General features: G+C 46.7%; 1 protein-coding gene across 1 annotated transcript in view; it reads left to right on the forward strand.

Annotated features, from left to right (window-relative positions):
- Window positions 1-21,831, forward strand: part of LOC102287974 (two pore channel protein 2) — a 56,507-nt gene that overhangs the window by 1,617 nt on the left and 33,059 nt on the right. The window contains exons 2-7 of the mRNA XM_070380057.1: window positions 8,415-8,503; window positions 9,503-9,617; window positions 12,444-12,572; window positions 19,053-19,169; window positions 19,805-19,923; window positions 20,104-20,205. Of these exons, the coding sequence (XP_070236158.1) occupies window positions 8,415-8,503; window positions 9,503-9,617; window positions 12,444-12,572; window positions 19,053-19,169; window positions 19,805-19,923; window positions 20,104-20,205 (671 nt within the window). The remainder of the gene's footprint in view (window positions 1-8,414; window positions 8,504-9,502; window positions 9,618-12,443; window positions 12,573-19,052; window positions 19,170-19,804; window positions 19,924-20,103; window positions 20,206-21,831) is intronic.

Consider the following 21,831-nt stretch of genomic DNA (forward strand, 5'->3'; position numbering starts at 1 on the left):
TGGCCTACTGGCCTCCCAAAGGGGCTTGGCAACTTCCAACAGGCAGATTCTACCATGTCCCCTGTCCCTTAAAGGATTAAGCAGAGAAAAGCAGGTCAAGAAGGAAGAGAAGGAAAAGGATTCTTGGTCCCTGGCTCCGACCCAACCCAGGTCTTGCTCCCCTCATTCCGCAAACTGATGACGCTGACGGTGAGCACCAGTCTTCTGCAACAGGAAAATCTTTTGAGACTGTTGTCAAAATTAAAGAATGTAAAAAAGTAACTGCAGGCCTCTAGAAATGCCAGGAGGGCTGAAAACAGCCCAGAGTCCCGGCTGAGTCCTGAGTGAGACATAAGCTTAATGCGTGCCTGCAGGGGTCAGCCTGGAGCAGGCAGAGCGGATGAAGAGCCTGGTACCAACAGGTCACTGTCAGCAGAACCCTAGTTTCTGAGATAACAGTATCGACTAAGTCATTAAACTGCAGCTCAGACCTCAGACACTAGGTACCAGTCTGACCTGGTTAACCTTTTTAAAAGTTAGTTTGGGGTCACTTAATAAGAAACTGCCTAGTCACCTGAAATGCATTTCTGTCCTCTCCTTTGAAGCAGTTTTTTAGAACCCTTTTCTGCCTGGTGTTGCTTTTGGCTGCCAAGCCAGGCTTCAGCAATATGTGAACTGTGAACTTCCAGATGTTCAAGCTGGTTTTAGAAAAGGCAGAGGAACCAGAGATCAAATTGCCAACATCTGCTGGATCACTGAAAAAGCAAGAGAGTTCCAGAAAAACATCTATGTCTGCTTTATTGACTATGCCAAAGCCTTTGACTGTGTGGATCACAATAAACTGTGGAAAATTCTTCAAGAGATGGTAATACCAGACCACCTGACCTGCCTCTTGAGAAACCTATATACAGGTCAGGAAGCAACAGTTAGAACTGGACATGGAACAACAGACTGGTTCCAAATAGGAAAAGGAGTACTTCAAGGCTGTATATTGTCACCCTGCTTATTTAACTTACATGCAAAGTACATCATGAGAAACGCTGGGCTGGAAGAAGCACAAGCTGGAATCAAGATTGCCGGGAGAAATATCAATAACCTCAGATATGCAGATGACACCACCCTTATGGCAGAAAGTGAAGAGGAACTAAAAAGCTTCTTGATGAAAGTGAAAGAGGAGAGTGAAAAAGTTGGCTTAAAGCTCAACATTCAGAAAACTAAGATCATGGCATCTGGTCCCATCACTTCATGGGAAATAGATGGGGAAACAGTGGAAACAGTGTCAGACTTTCTTTTGGGGGGCTCCAAAATCACTGCAGATGGTGATTGCAGCCATGAAATTAAAAGATGCTTGGAAGGAAACTTATCTATGACCAACCTACATAGCATATTCAAAAGCAGAGACATTACTTTGCCAACAAAGGTCCATCTAGTCAAGGCTATGGTTTTTCCAGTGGTCATGTATGGATGTGAGAGTTGGACTATGAAGAAAGCTGAGTGCTGAAGAATTGATGCTTTTGAACTGTGGTGTTGGAGAAGACTCTTGAGAGTCCCTTGGACTGCAAGGAGATCCAACCAGTCCATTCTGAAGGAGATCAGTCCTGGGTGTTCATTGGAAGGACTGATGCTAAAGCTAAATCTCCAATACTTTGGCCACCTCATGCGAAGATTTGACTCATTGGAAAAGACCCTGATGCTGGGAGGGATTGGGGGCAGGAGGAGAAGGGGACGACAGAGGATGAGATGGCCCGATGGCATCACTGATGACACATAAATTTGGGTGAAATCCGGGAGTTGGTGATGGACAGGGAGGCCTGGCTTGCTGCGATTCATGGGGTCACAAAGAGTCGGACATGACTGAGCGACTGAACTGAGATGGCAAGCCATTCTGGTGCTTTGACCAATACTTTCAGTTTTGAAATAGAAATAATCTGATGCTAGTGATTCTCAGCCTTACTGTTGGGCAGAATTCCCCGGGGAGTTTTTAGAAATGTATCTCAGTTTGGTGGGAGATGGGAAGGAGGTTTAAGGGGTAGGGGACATATGTATACCTATGCCTGATTCGTGTAGATAGATGACAGAAACCAACACAATATTGTAAAGCAATCACCCTCCAATTAAAAATAAATAAATTAATTAAAAAAAGGAAATTATCTGGGTTTAAAGTCTACCTTGAGATTCTGATTTAATTGACCTGGGTGTGGCCTGGGCAGTAGTAATTTTTTCTCCTGATTTTGGCTGCACCTTGCAGAATGCAGGATCTTCCCAACCAGGGATCAAACCCACACCCTGTGTATTGGAAGCCTGGAGTCTTAACCAGTGGACCAGCAGAGAAGTCCCAGCAACAGTAATTTTAAAGCTACTAAGTATCGAAAGGGCAGCCAAGGCTGAGAACAGTCCTAGGCTGTTTCCTTGTGCTTCTGTGTGATTACCTCTTGATACTTCGTGTGCTTCTTTTTTTAATGTTCTTCTTAAACCTGTTCATCCCAACTCTTAGCTCACCCTGTCTGGGGGCTCTTGGTTCACTGGTGTTCCCTTATAGCAATTTTCAGAGAGGTTCCTTGCAAGAGGAAAGGGCAGTGACCAGGAGGGCTTGGGAAGGTGTTCATTAAATCAGGTAGAGATCAACTCATGCATGTGTCTGCAGTCCTGTCTCGTTCTGCACGACCCCACGGGCTGCAGCCCGCCAGGCTCCTCTGTCCATGGGATTCTCCAAGCAAGAACACTGGAGAGGGTTGCCATTTCCTCCTCCAGGGGAACTTCCCAACCCAAGGACTGAATGTGCATTTCTTGGGTCCTGAACTGGCAGGCAGATTTTTTACCACTGCATCCCCTGGGAAACCCTGCATCAGGTGTGGTCACGAGCTGAAATGTCCACAGGGCCCAGGGAGCAACATAAAAGGAGTGACCTGGACGGGAACAATCCAGCTGGGGAGGGGACTGGGGCTTGTGACCCGGAGGGCACGTCCTCTGGACAGTGAGGACCACAGCTCCCCACGTCCAGTTGGTTGTGCCACGTGGGCTATCAATTGCAGAAATGGCCACACACTCCATCTTGGATCTATTCCCCCTCTGCAATGGGCCTTTGCAACCCCTCACATCAGGAGGTAGAGTCTGTTTCTCCAACCCTTGAGACCACTGGCCATGAAACTTGCTCTGGCCAGTGGAAGGTTGGCAGATGTGACGCAAGCAGAGGTATGAAAATTACTTGAGCGTTGGTGTGTGTTCTCCAGATGCTTCTGGGACCCAGCGACCACGTAGGAAAGGGCCCTGGCCAGCCTGCTGCGCGGTGCACACAGCCGAGATGTGTGAGCGCAGCTGGTTCCAGACCATCTAGCCCCAGATGACCACAGAGACCAGCCAAGTTGGCCCTGACTAGAAGGACTGCCTGGCTAACCCACAAAATTGGGGAAAATACTAAGCGTTCCTTCAGGTGACCGAGTATCAGGGCGGGTTGCAAAAACTTATTGCAGTACAACCCAACATGGCCGGATGTTATGATCCTTTGAAGAGAAACCAGAAGTTCACATTTTTGTGTTGGCTCCGGTTTTGTAAAAAATTTGAATCAGTAGCCAGCATCCAGAAAGCACTCTCTAGGCCAAACAAAACATATCTTCAGGCTGCCCTTGGCCCTTAGGCTGTTGCTTTCTGCATGGAGGCACACGATTTGTTTATACCCACACCAAGTGGTCACTGATATTCTCGCCTTTCCTGCCCAGGCTGCTGTGCCTAGGTTAGCCTCAGAAGCCATTTCTTTGTATGGAACACTCACCATACACTTCGAAAGCATCCCTTGGCTGTCTTCCCACATGGAAATGGAAGCTGCTGGTGTTGGCAGTCCTCAAGGAGAAAGTGAAATTTGAGATGGGTCCCCATGGAGGAGGGTGGAAAGGATATTCCTGGCTTTAGGCATGCAAGGGATCAGGCGTGGGTGTGGAGCTGGGAGTGGGACAGTCAGTCCATCAGTTTGGGCCAGAGAAGGGGATTCCTGTAGGGAAAGTGAGGGAGCCAAGGCAGAAGGGAGATGCCCTAAGGGCTAAGCCAGGGAGTTGACGTTTGATTCTGTGGGCACACCAGGCAGTGTTGTTGACTGAAGGTTTGAGTGAGGTGCATAGGGAAGCAATGATCTGCTGTATTCTGGACATCAGAGTGCCCTATGGGAGGAGAGAAGGAGGGCAGAGAGAGAGACAGAGAGAGGGGATAGTGTTTCTAATGACACGGGAAAACAGACAAGGAGAAGCACTTTGCTTGAAATTTATGGTAACTTCTCTTTACCTTAAGTTTTATAAATTTTCTTCTATATCTAAATAAGACATATTGGCTTTTTTCTCTCTTGGAATTTTTTTTTTTTTTTTGATGTGAACCATTTTTAAAGTCTTTATTGAACTTGTTGGGGCTTCCTGGTGGCTCAGTGGTAAACCACCCACCTGCCATTGCAGGAGACTGGGTTCGCTCTCTTGTCAGGAATATCCTCTGGAGAAGGAAATGGCAACCTGCTCCATTATTCTTGCCTGGGAAATCCCATGGACAGAGAAGTCTGGTGGGCTACAGTCCTTGGGGTCACAAAAGAGTCAGACTCCTGACTTAGATTTAGCAACTAAACAACAGCATTTAACTTGTTACAATATTGTTTCTGCTTCTATGTTTTGTTTTCTTTGGCTGTGAGGCATGTGGGATCCTAGCTCCCCAAGAAGTAATCAAACCTGCAACCCCTGCATTTGAAGGTGAAGTCTCACCAATAGACTGCCAGGAAGATCCCTTGGCATTTCTCAAAGCACGTTTATCAACAGCTTCAGTTTTATCAGGGTTTCTGAACTTAAAGGTATCTGGAGCTTCTAGTTGTTCATTCCACCGGAATTTCTGGACTCCATCTCCCCCTCCCTCCTGGACACCCTCCTCCCTCTTGCCCTGAGGGATTTAAATTATTCACCTTCCTCAGAAGGAGGCTTACAAAGTGCGGAGGGTAGGAGGAGAAAATGTAAAACTCTTACACATGTTTTTAAATCTTGGGGAGTGGAAAGGAAATGTCATGGCTTTGAGAAAAGGGAAGAAAAAAAAAATCAGAAGTCAATTATTGTCCAAGTGCCATGAAAATACAAAACCTATGAGAAACAGTAGTAAAATGGTCATATTTAGACCAGTGATGTTTTGATCTTGACTGCACATTGGAATCCCCTGGCCGCTTTAAAAGTTCAGCGCTGGGTCCCACCTCCCAGAAAACGATGTAATTGATCTGGGCTGGAAGATCTTTACAAGCAAACTTTCTGAAGGTGATTGTATTGTGCCTGGGAGGTGAGATCTATTGTCCAGGCAGTCAGCGGTGTCTCCCCTAGACTGGGGCTACTGTTTTGAGATATGAAGCCACTTTTCAGCTTGTCTGGAGGAATGCCTGATATCCAGTCTTCGCCATTTTCACAGTAGACATGGGTACGCATACGTGCTAAGTTGGCTCAATTGTTTCCAACTCTTTGCAACCCTATGGACTCTAGTCCACTAGGCTCCTCTGTCCATGGGATTCTCCAGGCAGGAATACTGAAGTGGGTTTCCATGCCCTCCTGCAGGAGATCTTCCCGACCCAGGGGTTGAACCCACATCTCTTATGTCTCCTGCATTGGCAGGTGGGTTCTTTACCATGAATGCCACCTGGGTAGTGATTCCCATGTAAACTTGAAAAGTATATGCAGTTTTGGAATGGCATATCTAACATAAGCCACATTCTTGGGTTGGATGAAAAGTCATTCATTTTACAAGGAGGATACAAATGGGCTTAATACAGGTGAGAATGTTCACGTACCGTAACTCTGCCTGTTGAGAGTACTTCGTCCCAAGCACAAATGGGCAGAAGTCATATACACATGGGATGGAGGGAAGGAAGACAAGAAAAACCAGAGGACAGAGCAGATGGAATCCTAAGAAGAGACAGGTGTCAGAAACAGAATAGCCGTTAAGAATGGGAAAGCTTTGGAACATTAATGTAAGTTAGCTGTTATGAAAGTGTAAGCGTATTTAAAAATGACAGGCATGAGTCTGGCTGGCAAGGGGTCATTTGGATGGGGTGCCAGGATGCTTACATATTCATTGCAGGGAGTCTGGGTGGGGTCTGAGGGAGGTAGCCCCAGGGCCCAATTGCCTGAGAAATTACTTTGGCCACCTGATATGAAGAGCCAACTCATTAGAAAAGACCCTGATGCTGGGAAGAATTGAGGGCAGGAGAAGAAGGGGACATCAGAGGACGAGATAGTTGGATGGCATCACCATCCAATGGACATCCATCAATGGACATGAGTTTGCACAAACTCCAGGAGATGGTGAAGGACAGGGAAGCCTGGTGTGCTGCAGTCCATGGGGTTGCAGAGTGTTGGACAGACTGAGCGACTTAACAGCAACAATGTTTTTTTTTTTTCCATTCTCTACCTGGAGGCTGTGTGGATGATTGCCCTCAAATTAGTAGCTGTCAAACTGTTTATATTTGTGGACAAAGGGTTGCCCTGGGACTGGAAAGATTCTCTTGTATGTGTGTGTGTGGCATGTGGGATCTTAGTTCCCTGACCAGTGATCACTAGAGAACTAACCTGAACAGTGAAAGTGTAGAGTCTTAACACTGGGCCACCAGGGAGTTCCCTCATCGTTTTTTAAAAAATTAATTAATTAATTTGCAATGGGTCTGAGTTGTGGCACGCAGGATCTTTAGTTGTGACATGCAAACTCTTAGTTGCTACATGTAGAATCTAGTTCCCTGACCAGGGATCAACCCCGGTCTCCTGCATTGGGAGCACATGGTCTTAGCCACTGGTCCATCAGGGAAGTCCCTCCCTCATCATCTTTAAAAATCTCTTAATGTCTTTAAGAGATTTCACTTTAAATATTTTCTTTAAAAAAACTTTGGTATCAGAATTCTTTGCTGTCCCAGTGTGATCTTTTAGGAGCTTAATGGAATTTTCTTAAAATTAATGTGTTCATTAAAAACCAACGTTTGCTGATGCCAGCTATTTTATAACTAAAATATTATAGCTGTCTAAGCATGTCGTGGGGAACCCTAGTGTTCCTGAAGGTTCAAGATATTCCACAGAACAATAATTGATATTAGGTTTTCTGCTGCTGATGCTGCTGCTAAGTCGCTTCAGTCATGTCCGACTCTGTGCGACCCCATAGACAGAAACCCACTAGGCTCCCCCGTCCCTGGGATTCTCCAGGCAAGAACACTGGAGTGGGTTGCCATTTCCTTCTCCAATGCATGAAAGTGAAAAGTGAAAGTGAAGTCGCTCAGTAAGTGTCCCACTCTTCGTGACCCCATGGACTGCAGCCTACCAGGCTCCTCCATCCATGGGATTTTCCAGGCAAGAGTACTGGAGTGGGTTGCCATTGCCTTCTCCGAGGTTTTCTACTAAAATATTTTTTAACTGCACAAAAGAAAATATGTAGTAATTGTTTAACACATTTATATGATGTTTCTTAGGCTTTAATGACCTGTCTTTAAGACCCCTGAGACCCCTGAGAATGCATGTGAATCAGTAGATGTTATATTCTTATAGCAGTTAATTCACCTGTGAGATTATTGTTCCACATCAAATTTTAATCCAAATGTTTTTTGTTGTTATTGTTGTTGAAGGGGGAGGGCAATTTTTAACAACTTCATTGAACTATAATTAATATGCACCAAACCATACATATTTAAAGTCTATAGTTTGAGTCTTGGTGTATGAATGTGTTCAGACGCTGTCATGTCCAACTCTTTGTGAACCCATATTCCGCAGCCGCCAGACTCCTCCGTCCATGGGAGTCTCCAGGCAAGAATACTGGAGTGGGTTGCCATGCTCTCCTCCAGGGGATCTTCCTGACCCAGGGACTGAACCTTCATCTCTTAGGTCTCTTGCATTGGCAGGCGGGTTCTTTATTACTAGGGCCACCTGGGAAGCCCAATATGAACGGAGAAATATACCATTTAAGCACATTTATTAATAGATCTATACGGCTTCCCTGGTGGCTCAGACAGTAAAGAATCTGCTGTATTACCCAGGTGGTTTTCATCTCCTCCTCTGAGAGCCTGTATTTGAATTCCCGAACGCTAAGCAGGCTTCTCACTGCCCAGAAAGCACCTGGAGGCGACCAAGCGCAGCGTTAATGCTGGCTCCTCCCTGTGGGAGGTGGGCGCAGCGTGGGGGTGGGGGCATTAATGGTGGTTCCTCCCTGCGATTGTGGGGTATTAATGTTGGCTCCTAATGTTGGCTCTGGCTCCCCTGTGGGGGTGGGCGCAGCAGTGGGGGTGGGGATATTAATGCTGGCTCCTCCCTGCGGGGGTGGGGCATTAATGCTAGCTCCTCCTTGCGTGGGTGGGGGCAGCGTGGGGGTGGGGGAGAGGAGAAGAGGGCTTTACAAACAGAAAAGCCCAGTGTCCCTTCTGGCTCTGACTTGTTCTCCCCTTTCTTTCTCCCACTGAGGACCAGGAGCTTCTCCTGGCAGCTGCCTATGTCTCGGACGCCCAGTACAACAGAAACGTTCCGTTTGAGACATCCCCTCAGGCCATCAGGTAATTCAGGTGTTCAACTGTCAACACTTGAAACAGTGTTAAACCTAGAGTCGCCTGTCCTTTAGCACTTCATATTCTTGAAGTTGAACCCAAACTAAAGTCACTGTATCAACTAATATTTGGAGCAATATTTGGGGTATGGCGCGCAGCGTCGGGCAAACCCCAGTGGTGGTGTTCTCCCACGTTTTAAGAGCGCGGTCCTCACAGGTCGGGAAGCGCTCAGCACACATGCCAAGGTCAGATAACCGAGTGAGTGACACCCGGGACAGGGAGAAGACATCCGCGTGGGAAACGTGGCGTCTTTCTCGCTCGCTTAGAGCTTCCCACGTGATAAGAAGACTTGTTCTTTTACTTTCTATCGCCTTTTGATGGAACTCGTATGTTGGTTCTTTTCATGACAATTCAGCTTTTTCTCCCTAACTCCCTAAAGGTCGAACTAAAACCAAAGATTCATCTCAGAATAAGACAAAAAAAAATCTTACCGCCAGGACTGAGGTGTCAGTACCTCCAAAGGCAGCAGCGGATGCCTCATGCCTGGATGCCGTCTGGCAGTTTGGGGGATACCCCCTACAGAAGAGAACCGTGTGCCCGGGATCTCTCTGGGTCCACCATGCCGAGATGGGCTGATAGACATTATAAATCAGTTAGGCCCCTGCGCCATGTAATATTAATAACAGGTCACTCTGACTGAGGGCTTGCTCTGTGTCAGCCCTCCAAAAGGACATTTCAGGGTCCCCAACACCCCACCAGGAGGGTATTCATCCTAGCTTGAGACTGTTAAGAGAATGCACTTCGACAGCTGGTGACTTTTTTCGTTGTGAACATTTTGTAGTGCGCACTCAGTCAAACGCTACCCCTCACTCCTTAGGATTGAAAGGAGAGTGGTCAGAGCCTGGACTTTGTAGTTTATCTCCTATTCCTCCTCTTCGAATGGGGCTCGGGGTAGCCGTTTAACTTCTGCTTCTCGCTTGTAACTTCCTCTGTTCTTCTCCGCTCCAGACTTTACCACTTCTATAACCACTGGACGATGCGGGCAGCCACCTACTTCTTCATTTGGGTCAACCTTGCGCTTGCCCTCTTTGAGGAACCAGCCGTGTTCCCGCTCCCTTTCTTGGTAAGCTCTCAGCACAGAACGGCTAATCAGACTTTGTCACAGATGAATTCAGTCGCATTCTTCCCCTCAGATTTTCAGTACCTATGAATTTGGTTTCCTTTTCTTTCTGGGGGAGGGGTTGGAAGAATTCTGCAGAGCTGATGCTTTTCCTCACTAGACAGTGGAAACAAAGTGGCAGTTTTGGGTCTTCTATATGTTCAGTGCAGTTCAGTCGCTCAGTTGTGTGGGACTCTTTGCAACCCCATGAATCGCAGCACGCCAGGCCTCCCTGTCCATCACCAACTCCCGGAGTTCACTCAGACTCAACGTCCATCGAGTTGGTGATGCCATCCAGTCATCTCATCCTCTGTCGTCCCCTTCTCCTCCTGCCCCCAATCCCTCCCAGCATCAGAGTCTTTTCCAATGAGTCAACTCTTCGCATGAGGTGGCCAAAGTACTGGAGTTTCAGCTTTAGCATCGTTCCTCCAAAGAAATCCCAGGGCTGATCTCCTTTAGAATGCGTACAAGGGCACATTGCACAGACAAGTGATGTTTGAAGGCGTGTTTACTTAATGTTGAGTAGACAATGTGAGCATATAGTGTAATATGTGTCTTGTACTTGCCACACTTCCAGCTCTTTTCATAGTCATAAGTCATTATTTATAGGTGCTTTGAAGTAAAGCATCAGATTACCGAGCTACTGCAGATGGGTTCCAAGTAATAAATTGATGACCTGCCCACATTAATTCCCGACTCACACTGCTCTCGCCTCTCTGTATACATGTGACAGAGACTGTATGACTTGCAAAGCCTAAAATATTTACTGTCTGGTCCTTTGACAGACAAAGTTCATTTGACCCTTGCTTTAAAGAACAAGGTTTTCCTGCCTCCCATGAGTCTGCGGGTGACTGGCTCAACTGGGCAGATTTTTCTCTTGGCTGGGGTAGTGCGTCTGGTGGGCAGCTGGGGGCTCACGGGGCTGGAGTGCCCCTGCTCTCTGCTCTGCTCTCTCTCGGCCTCTCCCCGTGGCTCAGGCTTCTCCCTGTGGATGGGGGTCTAAGAAGGAGCTGCATCCTAACATGCAAGCACCGTCAACCTCTGCTCACACCATACTTGCCAAAGCCCAGGTGCCCAGAGCCCATCACATGCCCAAGCCCTGAGTCAGCAGGGGAGGACCCTGCACAGGGAGGTAAAAAATCAGAGTTGTGTTTGTTGGGTGCCATCAAAGTTGGCAGTCTTCCATGGGTGCTTCCACGGTTGGTGGTATCCGTTTGATGAGGATGTCACAATTAATGACGTCTCTGGGCAGAAAACTTTTAGCCCAGTGTCTGTCAAAACAAACACCAAACCTGAAGAAGCAGAGCTGTGCGTTCACAGACCCGAACAGAGCTGGTCCCCGGCCCCACTGCGGGGGCACTGGATGAGGTGCGCTCCCAAGGATCTCTTCTCAGCCCCTTAGCTCTCTTCTGTGTCCCCACCCTGCTGTTTATTATTGCTCACACACAGCTTGGGCTTGGCTATCTGTTCAGCCAGTGTTTGCACTTCACATCTCTAAAGTCAGATTACGGGGGATGGGTGGGGAGGAGGGGACGACAGAGGATGAGATGGCTGGATGGCATCACTGATTCGATGGACAGGAGTTAGAGCAAACTCTGGAGATAGTGAAGGACAGGGAAGCCTGGCATGCTGCAGTCTGTGGGGTCACAACTTAGTGACTGAACAACAGCAGCATTACCAAGAAAATCTCATCTTGAGCCAGGGTGTCCTGGAATGCCCCAGGCCCTTTTGTAAGCCTGGTCTTGACAGTAAGTCTCTATAGCCCCTCAAGGATGAACAGGCTGAGAGCTAGAAAGTTTGAAGGGGCTGCAGCCCCTATCTGAGCCCAGGGCTCATGAGGGCTGGGGTCAGGGGTGGAGAAATTGTGCCACCTGCTGCTTTCAGGGCCCAGAGCCAGCCCCCTTCCTCCTTCCCTTGAGAAGTTCATTCCCTCCACCCTCACTGAGCTCTTCTCTCCTGACTGATGGAGAGAAGTACTCCTGTTAGGGAGGATTTACTGTCTCTTGGCAACCGCAGGCAAAGTATTAATATGAGTTGCACTCACAGACTGCAAAGCTAGCTGCCTGTGGGAGTTTGGAATTGATACCTGTAGCTCAAGGAGGAGATGGTCAGGACATCGAGGTGGGTCTGGTAGCATCCAGCCAAATCCGGGCAGCAGGCTGGGAGGGCAGCGATCTAAGGAATGATCTGGCATTTCAAAACACATCTCTGGAGCGTTATTATTAGAGACACTGAACTTCTAGATGTCTATTCTGAGTATGAACACAGGGAATTTGAGAGCATAGCAGATGCCCGTTTCTGCCAATCCCTGAGCCCCACTTTTCTGAGGAATGCCTTCTGGGGGTCCTCTGCATGCTGATTTACGCCCCTCCCGCCCCTTCCAGGAAACCCTGTCAGCTGGGTCATGGGATTTGTGGTTGAGAGGCAGGTTTCGTTTTAAGAGAAAAAACATTCCAACCAGCTAAGAATTTTGCTGTAACTTTCAGTAATATTAAGCCAAGTGTTAGTTGCTCAGTTGTGTCCAACTCTTTATGACCCATGAACTGTACCCTCCAGGTTCCTTGTCCGTGGAATTCTTCAGGCAAGAGTACTGGAGTGGGTTGCCATTGCCTCCGCCAGGGGGCCTTCCTGACCCAGGGATTGAACCTGCATCTTCTGCATTGCAGGCAGATTCTTTACCATCTGAGCCACCAGGGAAGCCCAAGTAAAACTGAGGGACATTGCTCAGCTCACAGGGTGGTGTCAGGGAGTAAGAGAGAATTAAGCCATAGCTCTGTTTTTTTGCCACAGGTTACCTCGATAGCAGAAGTGCTTTGTCTGACTGCCTTCTTTGGGAGACTGGTTCACTTTGCGAAGGTCACTCCTCAGAAGGTCTTCTGGAAGGATACAAAAAACATCTGCGTCATGGTAACCATAGTGGTGAGTGCTCGTTACAGTGCCTTCCAGAGGCTGTGGTCAAAGGCAGAAGGTATGAAAAGACTGGGTAGGTTTGAGTGGGTTCAGGAAAATGACGGATGCTGGGAGAGCAAGCACCAGCAGCACAACTGCAAGAAAACCACAAGGGAAGCGCAAATTGGGCAAAATGTGACGATGTGAGAGTTTTAATGTTTCAAGGGCACTTCCAAATTAAAGGAAAAAGAAACAGAAACCACAGTTTTAAAAAATGTGCTGCAGGGCAGCCTCAGAACAGAGTGCTAGTTCCAAGTCCGGCATATATCCTTCCATTCCTTTTTCCCTGAATTGCATTTACACATATGAACATGATCGTTTTGTTCCCTGCTGTATATTCATACTTAAGTTCAGGAACATAGTACCTGTATTATATATACCTATATATAGTATATCTGTATGAATGCTGCTCAATCATTGTGATTGAAAGATTAATGTATTATTTGACTATTTCTTAGCTTTTTCATAGTTCAGTATAGCATAAAGACCAAATAGATGTTTTGATTTTTTTTTAAATAAAAATGCTCAACTTTTCTATGAAAAATATGTGCTGAAAACTGGTGATGGCATCTCCTGAAAGAGGAAGTAAATACTAGCAGATAAGAAAAAATGTTTAACTTGACTAATTAAGAAATACATGTGGGAGGGCATGGTTCTTGAGGGGCTAGCCTACTGTGTTCCCCCTTTTCCTGGAAAAGAGATAAAGCCACTCTTTATACCACCCCCCATAAAAGAACTATACATGAAAGCAACAATAAAAGACCGTGCATTTGCCTGTAAAACAATCATAGCAAGATTGAAAACATTTCAGTCCTTTCATCCCTTCAATCTTGTCATCCTTTACTCGAGGGAAGAATCAGTTGTTTTTTCTGGAAGGCTGGTTAGCTATTCCTTTGGAAAAGCCTTTTGTGTGCAAGTGCTTGCTCCCATATTTCCATTCCTGGGACTTGATCTTTAGGGAAGAAGGATGTGTTCAAAGATTCATCCACAAGATTAGTCATGGCTGAGCTGTTCTTAGTATTGAAAAATTGGAAACAACTGGATTTCCTGACAGTCGGTTCAGTTCAATTCACTCAGGTGTGTCTGATTCTTTTTGACCCCACGGACTGCAGCACGCCAGGCCTCCCTGTCCATCACCAACTCCCTGAGCTTGCTCAAACTCATGTCCATCGAGTCAATGATGCCGTCCAACCATCTCATCCTCTGTTGGCTTCTTTTCTTCCTGCCTTCAATCTTTCCCAGCATCAGGGTCTTTTCTAAGGAGTCAGTTCTTTGCATCAGGTGGCCAAAGTATGGGAGCTTCAGCATCAGTCCTTCCATTGAATATTCAGGGTTGATTTCCTTTAAGATTAAGTCATTTGATCTCCTTGCAGTCCAAAGGACTCTCAAGAATCTTCTCCAACACCACAGTTCAAAGGCATCAATTCTTCGGCACTCATCTTTGTTTATGGTCCAACTCTCACATCCATACATGACTACTGGAAAGACCATAGCTTTGACTTGATGGACCTTTGTTGGTAAAGTAATGTTTCTGCTTTTTAATATGCTGTCTAGGTTTATGACAAACCCAGGAGCAAGTGTCTTTTAATTTCATGGCTGCAGTCACCATCTGCAGTGATTTTGGAGCCTAAGAAAATAAAGTCTGTCACTGTTTCCATTGTTTCCCCATCTTTTTCCCATGAAGTGATGGGACCAGATGCCATGATCTTAGTTTTTTGAATGTTGAGTTTTAAGCCAACTTTTTCACTCTCCTCTTTCACTTTCATCAAGAGGCTTTTCAGTTCCTCTTCACTTTCTGCCATAAGGGTGGTATCATCTGCATATCTGAGGTTATTGATATTTCTCCCTGCAGTCTGTGTTCCAACTTGTGCTTCATCCAGCCTGGCATTTCACATGAGGTACTCTGCATATAAGTTAAATAACCAGGGTGACAATATACAGCCTTGACATACTCCTTTCCCAATTTGGAACCAGTCCATTGGTTCTAACTGTTGCTTCTTGACCTGCATACAGATTTCTCAGAAGGCAGGTAAGGTGGTCTGGTATGAAGCAGAAATAGGTGTTTTTCTGGAACTCATTTGATCTCTGGTTCCTCTGCCTTTTCTAAATCCAGCTTGAACATCTGGAAGTTCCTGATTCATGTTCTGTTGGAGCCTGGGTTGGAGAATTTTCAGCATTACTTTGATCACATGTGAGATCAGTGCAATTGTGCAGTAGTTTGAGCATTCTTTGACATTGCCTTTCTTTGGGATTGGAATGAAAACTGACCTTTTCCAGTCCTGTGGCCACTGCTGAGTTTTCCAAGTTTGCTGGCATATTGAGTGCAACACTTTCACAGCATCATCTTTCAGGATTTGAAATAGCTCAACTGGAATTCCATCACCTCCAGTAGCTTTGTTCAGAGTGATGCTTCCTAAGGCCCCCTTGACTTCGCAGTTCAGTCTGGCTCTAGGTGAGTGATCACACTGTCGTGGTTATCTGGGTCATTAAGATCTTTTTTGTATAGTTCTTCTGTGTATTCTGCCACCTCTTCTTAATATTTTCTGCTTCTATTAGGTCCATCCATACAGTTTCTGTCCTTTATTGTGCCCTTCTTTGCATGAAATGTTCCCTTGGTATCCTTAATTTTCTTGAAGAGATCTCTAGTCTTTCCCATTCTATTGTTTTACTTTATTTCTTTGCATTGTTCACTGAGGCAGGCTTTCTTATCTCTCCTTGCTATTCTTTGGAACTCTTCATTCAGATGGATATATCTTTCCTTTTCTCCTTTGCCTTTCGCTTCTCTTCTTCTCCTGACAATAGGAGATAAATAAAATACGGTACATCCACATCTGTTAAAATGGCCTTATATGCACTTATGTGTCTGTGATCAAGGAGAGATTGCTTCTTGTTTATTAGGTCAAAAGAGCAGGTTACAGTATAGTTGGAACACATCTTTGTTAAAGGAAAAGAAGAAAGAGTGATAGAGCTTCACAGCATAATCTGGAAGGACCCTAGCTAAGGGCTTATGCCAAGTGAGGCAGGGTGACATATTCTGAAATGCTGCTGTGATGAGAGTGGTCCCTGGCGGTGATTAACTGGGGGCACTTTATAATTAGCATCTCAGCACAGCAGCCAGCCGGCCTCAACCTAGAGCGTCCACTATCTTTTCTCACCCTTCCTCAATTTGTTTTGACTTCCTTCATACACGTGCTGAACTCCCGAAATACACAGAGTTATCTCTCTGGTCTCATTTTTTTAGAAATATCTTCACTTCCTATTATTAACAAATGAATACAGTGAGTCCGCTACCTACGAACCTGCAGCTTGCAGACTTTCAAAGATATGAGCCTGTGTTCACACGTCCGATCGTGTGAGTGAGGTCATGTGTCTGGTGTATGTGGTCATGTGCGGGCACCTTCTACAAGTCGCTGTGCTTTTGTGTACTTTTCTGTACAGCACTGTATAGAGTACGTTTGTACGTATCTTTAGTTCAATCCCAAGATGTCCATGAGCAACCGTAAAGGCAGCAGGGATGTAACTGGTACTGCTGTACTTTTCAAGGTACTGTACTCTAAGATTAAAAAGGTTTTTTTTTTTTAAATTTTTGTGTTTTATGTAAAATGTATTTTATGTGAAAAGTATTATAAACCTTTACAACAGTAAAGCTGTTGTTGTTTAGTCACTCAGTTGTGTCTGACTCGTTTTCGACTCCATGGGCTATAAGCCCACCAGGCTCCTCTGTCCATGGAATTCTCCAGGCAAGAATACTGGAGTAGGGTGCCATTTCCTTCTCCAGGGGATCTTCCCAACCCAGGGATGGAACCTGCATCTCCTGCATTGCAGGCAGATTCTTTACCTCTGAGCCACCAAAGAAGCCCCATTACAGTAAAATAAAGTAAAGTACTATATCGGAGAAGGCAATGGCACCCCACTCCAGTACTCTTACCTGGAAAATCCCACTCATGGAGGAGCCTGGTGGGCTGTAGTCCATGGGGTTGCTAAGAGTCAGACACGACTGAACGACTTCACTTTGACTTTTCACTTTCATGCATTGGAGAAGGAAATGGCAACCCACTCCACTGTTCTTGCCTGGAGAATCCCAGGGACGGCGGAGCCTGGCGGGCTGCCATCTATGGGGTTGCACAGAGTTGGACACGACTGAAGTGACTTAGCAGCAGCAGCAAAGTACTGTATAGTAAAGTACTGTGTATAATTGGGTACCTAGGCTAACTTTGTTGGACTTACAAATGCGCTCTTGGGACAGAACATATTCATATATGAGTGTCTTACTGTACAAGAACCCTCCATCTGAGATGGGACTTGTGACGACATCTTCAGTTCAGTCCATAACACAGTATTGCCTGACACAGGAAGGTGGAGGATGAGATGGCTGGGAAAACTTAAAAAAAAACAAAGAAAAGAGTTGGAAAGCATGTACGTCTTTCAAGGCTGTGTTTGCTGCATGACCCCCTCCTGGGACAGGGTCGGAAGTCCATCCTCATCTCCTAAGACTTCCAGCACAGAGCCTTGACTATGATGGACACGTGGGCACTTTTCAAGCCCAAGTCCAACCCAGTCACCATGCTCCCTTCTTTAGAGCATCCCGAATCCCACCAAGAAAAGCCAAAGTCGGTGTCGGAGGCTCTGTGTCCCTCCCACCGGAGGTCCTCCTGTCCTAGACCTGCACGGCCATCCCTCCCACGCCACCTCCTCAGAGCCCCACCCCACACACCCTCAGCCCCTGTCTCATCCAGGTTTCCTCCAGAGAGCTCTGAGTGCTTTCTCTCTCTAGAGCTAGAACAATGCCTTGCATGAAGAGGCACTCCGCAGAGGTGTATAGAGTGAACTGGATGAGGGTGCAGAGTGCCCCGTCCAGGTCTGTCCTGCATCTGTAAGCAAAAGGGTCTCACTCCTTCACCTCCATCCCCCTTATTTGAAAGACTTTCTGGGCTCCCCAGGCTCTGGGAATAAGACTTATCTTTGTAGCCTGATCCTCAAATTTACCTGCCCTCGGTCTGAGGGCTTGTCACTTCCTGCTCCCCTCTGCCCCCACTGCCAGGAATCCCTGCTTCCTGAGCGTCCCTTTGCTGTGTCTGCCTGCCACAGCTCTTGACTGCTCAGAGTTGTGTGCTTTTAAAGCTTTTATTTGCTTTAAGATTACATCAAAGGGGACTTCCCTGATGGTCCAGTGGTTAAGAATCTGCCTGCCAATGCAGGGGACCCAGGTTCGATCACTGGTCCGGGAAGATTCCACATAAGGTGGGGCAACTAAATCCATGTGCTGCAGCTACTGAAGCCTGCACACCTAGGAGCCTGTGCTCTGCAACTAGAGAAGCCACTGCAGTGAGAAGCCCCTGCACCACGATTAGAGAGTAGCCCTTGCTCGCTGCAACTAGAGAAAGCCTGAGCATGGCAACGAAGACCCTGTGCAGCCAAAAATTTAAAAATTAATTAACAACAGCAGCAAAAGATTGCATCAGGGAGTGCTTCCTCCAGGAAGCCTCCACAGATACCGTGACCCTTGGTGAGCTGTCCGGCCACCCCTGCTGCCCTGGAATAACCCCTCTGACTCCCTCCAGGTGGCGCCCCCGTGCAGCGGCCAGCACCAGCCTCTTTCTGAGTCTGTATTTTCTCTCCCACTGTGATTGAGCTTTCTCAGTCCTCAGTGCCTTGCCTCCAAAGGGACTGATCTAACATTTCTGATGATGGTAGATTATTCTTTTTTAACTTACATTTTTCTAAACTGCTCTGGGTCCTTCTTCCTTTGTCCATCCTCAGGATCACAGACTGACCTTAATAAGGATTGATAAGAATTTTCTGTAATCTGCATATTTCTATCCCGTTGTGTGTGTGCATGCTCCGCCTTGTCCAGTTCTTTGCGACCCCATGGACTGTAGACCAGTAGACTGCAGATTCTCCAGGCAAAGTTACTGGAGCGGGTTGCCATTTCTTACTCCAGGGGATCTTCCCAACCCAGGGATCGAACCTGCGTCTCTTGCATCTCCTGCATTGGCAGGCAGGTTCTTTACCACTGATGCCACCTGGGAACTAGGCTAGAAACCTGCCTCATATGTGGAACTGAAGAAAAGTACCACATGGTGGTAGGTAGTGCTGGTAACTGCCGAGGCTCTGTTACCAAGCCTCCTGGGTCCAGTCCCAGGCCTGCCCCTCTTGCTGGCTGTGTGACTGGGGCCTCGTGATCTCCCTCTCTGTATGTCAAACATTTCCATCCAGGAGTGGTACCCTCTGCAGGGGGCGTGGAATAGTCTATGGAAAGCTTATAGAGGCCATGGCACATAGTGAACTCTCGGATGACAGCCGCTGTTAATGTTCTGTTTTTATGCTATGAATGTGGTTCTTTTCCCGTGATATATCATGACCTTCCTCCTGGGTCAGTGAACATGCGTCTGTATGGCACTTCCTCAGTCCTCTAGCAGTATTGACATCTCCGCCCCATGTCTGTCACAGCTGACCTTGATTGATCTGGTCATCTATGGGTCCCTGGAAGCTGTTAACATCCGCGGAGTTCGATGGTCAAGGGCCTTGAGGCCAGTCTTCCTCATCAACTTCCCTGAAAGTCGTCAGGTAAGGATATGATTTAGGATACATAAGAGGGTGTTTAAAAAATTTTTTTTTTTACTGAAGTGTAGTTGAATTACAGAGTTGTGTTAATTGTTGCTGTACAATAAAGTGACTCAGTTATACATTTGTATGTACATTCTTTTTCATGTTCTTTTCCATCATGGGTAGGGTGTGAGCGCAGTTATCGTGGGGTATTGAGTACAGTTCCCTATGCTATACAGTAGGACCTTGTTGTTTACCCATTCTCTGCACACACACCAGTTTGGCTTCCCTGGTGGCTCAGTGGTAAAGAATCCTCCTGCCAATGCAGGAGACATGGGTTAGATCCCTGGTTTGGGTAGATCCCTTGGAAAAGGAAATGGCAAGCCACTCCAACATTCTTGCCTGGCAAATCCCTTGAACAGAGGAGCCTGGCGGGCTACTGTCCATGGGGTTGCAAAAGAGTCAGATAGGACGAAGCAAATAAAACAACGTATCCCAGTCTGCATCTGCTAAGGAAGCCGGGTTTTTGTTTTAGCAGAGAATTAGCTGATTGTGTGTAAATGATCCCAGTCTGCATCTGCTAAGGCAGTGGGGGTTTTGTTTTAGCAGAGAATTAGCTGATTGTGTGTAAATGAAATGAAATTTTGTTGTCACAGATCCGAAGGACTTTCCGAAGCATCCGGAACACTCTGCCCGACATTCTCTACGTGTTCCTCTTGTTCCTCTTCAGTATGATGATTTTCTCCCTCATGGCCTTGAAGCTTTTCGGGGATAGGTGAGCAGGCTGCTCTGGAAGTTTCTGCCGGAGAACTCTCCCATGTGTGTGTTCACCAGTGGCTGTCTTCCCCGTTCAGACACTCCAGGAGGGCTCCACAAGGGGAAAAGGGTGTCAGAAACCACAGCTTCATTTATGTCTGTGGGTTTTTTTCACTCTGTGTCGCTGATTCCTCTTTAGGGATCTTAGGACTGTGGAAGGGTCACCGTACTTCACCAACATCCTGGACATAGCGTTTGAGCTGTACGTGCTGGTCACCACTGCAAACAGCCCTGACGTCATGTACGTGAGTCACCAGTTCACATCCACTGACATCTGTTCTATAACAGAATCCACTTTCTTAAAAGCAACTGTAAGAGAAAAAAATAGCGATTTTCTGTTTATTCATATTTGTTGTAAAATTTTTGTTGTTGTTGTTGTAAAATTTTTATACAGCTTTTTTTTTTTTTTTTTTTCTTTTGCCACACCATGAGGCATGCAGAGTCTTAGTTCTCCCACCAGGGCTCCCTTACCCTCAGGAATAGAAGCTCAGAGTCTTAACCACTGGACTGCCCGGGAAGTCCCTATGTAAACTTAGATTTAAATAGAGAGGGTAGGCTAGTGCCAACACTTTGCACTCTTCAAAAATTTTATGAGGGACTTCCCCGGCAGTCCACTGGTTAAGACTCTGAGCCTCCATTGCAGGAGGCACTGGTTTGATCCCTGGTTGGGGAACTGAGATCCTGCATGCTGAACAACATGGCCAAAAAGAAAAAAAATAGGTTAAATTAAAACTAAATTTAGATGACCTTTTAAAAAAAACCAAAAGCAACAGGAGACATATCTGGAGACATAACTTAGATATTTGAACTCAATTCTGTTCTGGAAGGTTCTTTGAGTCTTGAGTTGAAACACCTAAGCCATTTTTGTAAAGGAAGCACAGCTTTTCTCCTAAGCATTGATGTGGTTTTCTGGCTAAATGAAACAGGAAAGAAATGTAAAGGTTAGGAGTTGTCCCCTCCCCCTGTCCCCCAGTGCCAGTTCTCCACACACGTGGACATTATTTAGGAGAAAAACATCAGGCTCTTTTTTCCCCCTAATATCCTGTGTATTATGGATTTGCCTTGTTTGTGGAGGTAAGATTATTCAACAGTGCCCCCTGAACAGATGACTCTTGGGTCCTAGAGTGTGGCTGGAGCTCTAACTGCGAATGTCCGCCCCGTCTCCTCCCATAACTCGCTGTGGGGGAAGGGCGGGCTTCCTGTTGTCCAGTTGTGTGTAGGACCCTCGTGTCAACTTGTCCCGGGTTCCTGCTCGCTCCGAGGCCTGTCTCTAGCAAAAAGTGAGCGAGGGAAGCTCCTGGCCCTCCTGTTTTTTCTTGGCTCTTTCCCTCTGCTGACTCCCTCAGCATCCCCTGCTGTACAAAACCGTTTCCATGAACGGGGGTGTGAGCATGCATCCTGATTGGTGCCTTTTGTCCCGGCACCGTTATTTTTTAACATTATTTTTAATTTATTTTTGGTTAAACTGGGTCTCTGTTGCTGCACTGGGGCTTTCTCTTGTTGTGGCGAGTGGGGTCCGCTCTTCGTTGTGGGACCTGGGCTTCTTCTCATCGTGGTGATTGCTCTTGTTGCGGAGCACTGGCTCTAGGCTCACGGCTTCCGTAGTTGCAGGACACGGCCTCAATTGTTGTCCTCCACAGGATTAGTTGTTCTGTAGCATATAGAATCTTCCTGGGCCAGGGATCGAACCCGAGTCCCCTGCATTGCCAGGCGGATTCCTATCCATTGTACTCCCAGGGAAGGCCCCAGTGCCATTGTTAATGCTACTTCTTTCATTCTCATAGTCCGAATGTGGATACAAAATTATCTGCCTTCCCTGCATCCTGGCAAGGCATTCTGGTGTCCCTGAAAAGCCTTGACCCAGCTC

Source organism: Bos mutus, chromosome 11, assembly GCF_027580195.1.
Source record: "Bos mutus isolate GX-2022 chromosome 11, NWIPB_WYAK_1.1, whole genome shotgun sequence".
Taxonomy (NCBI): Eukaryota; Metazoa; Chordata; class Mammalia; order Artiodactyla; family Bovidae; genus Bos; species Bos mutus.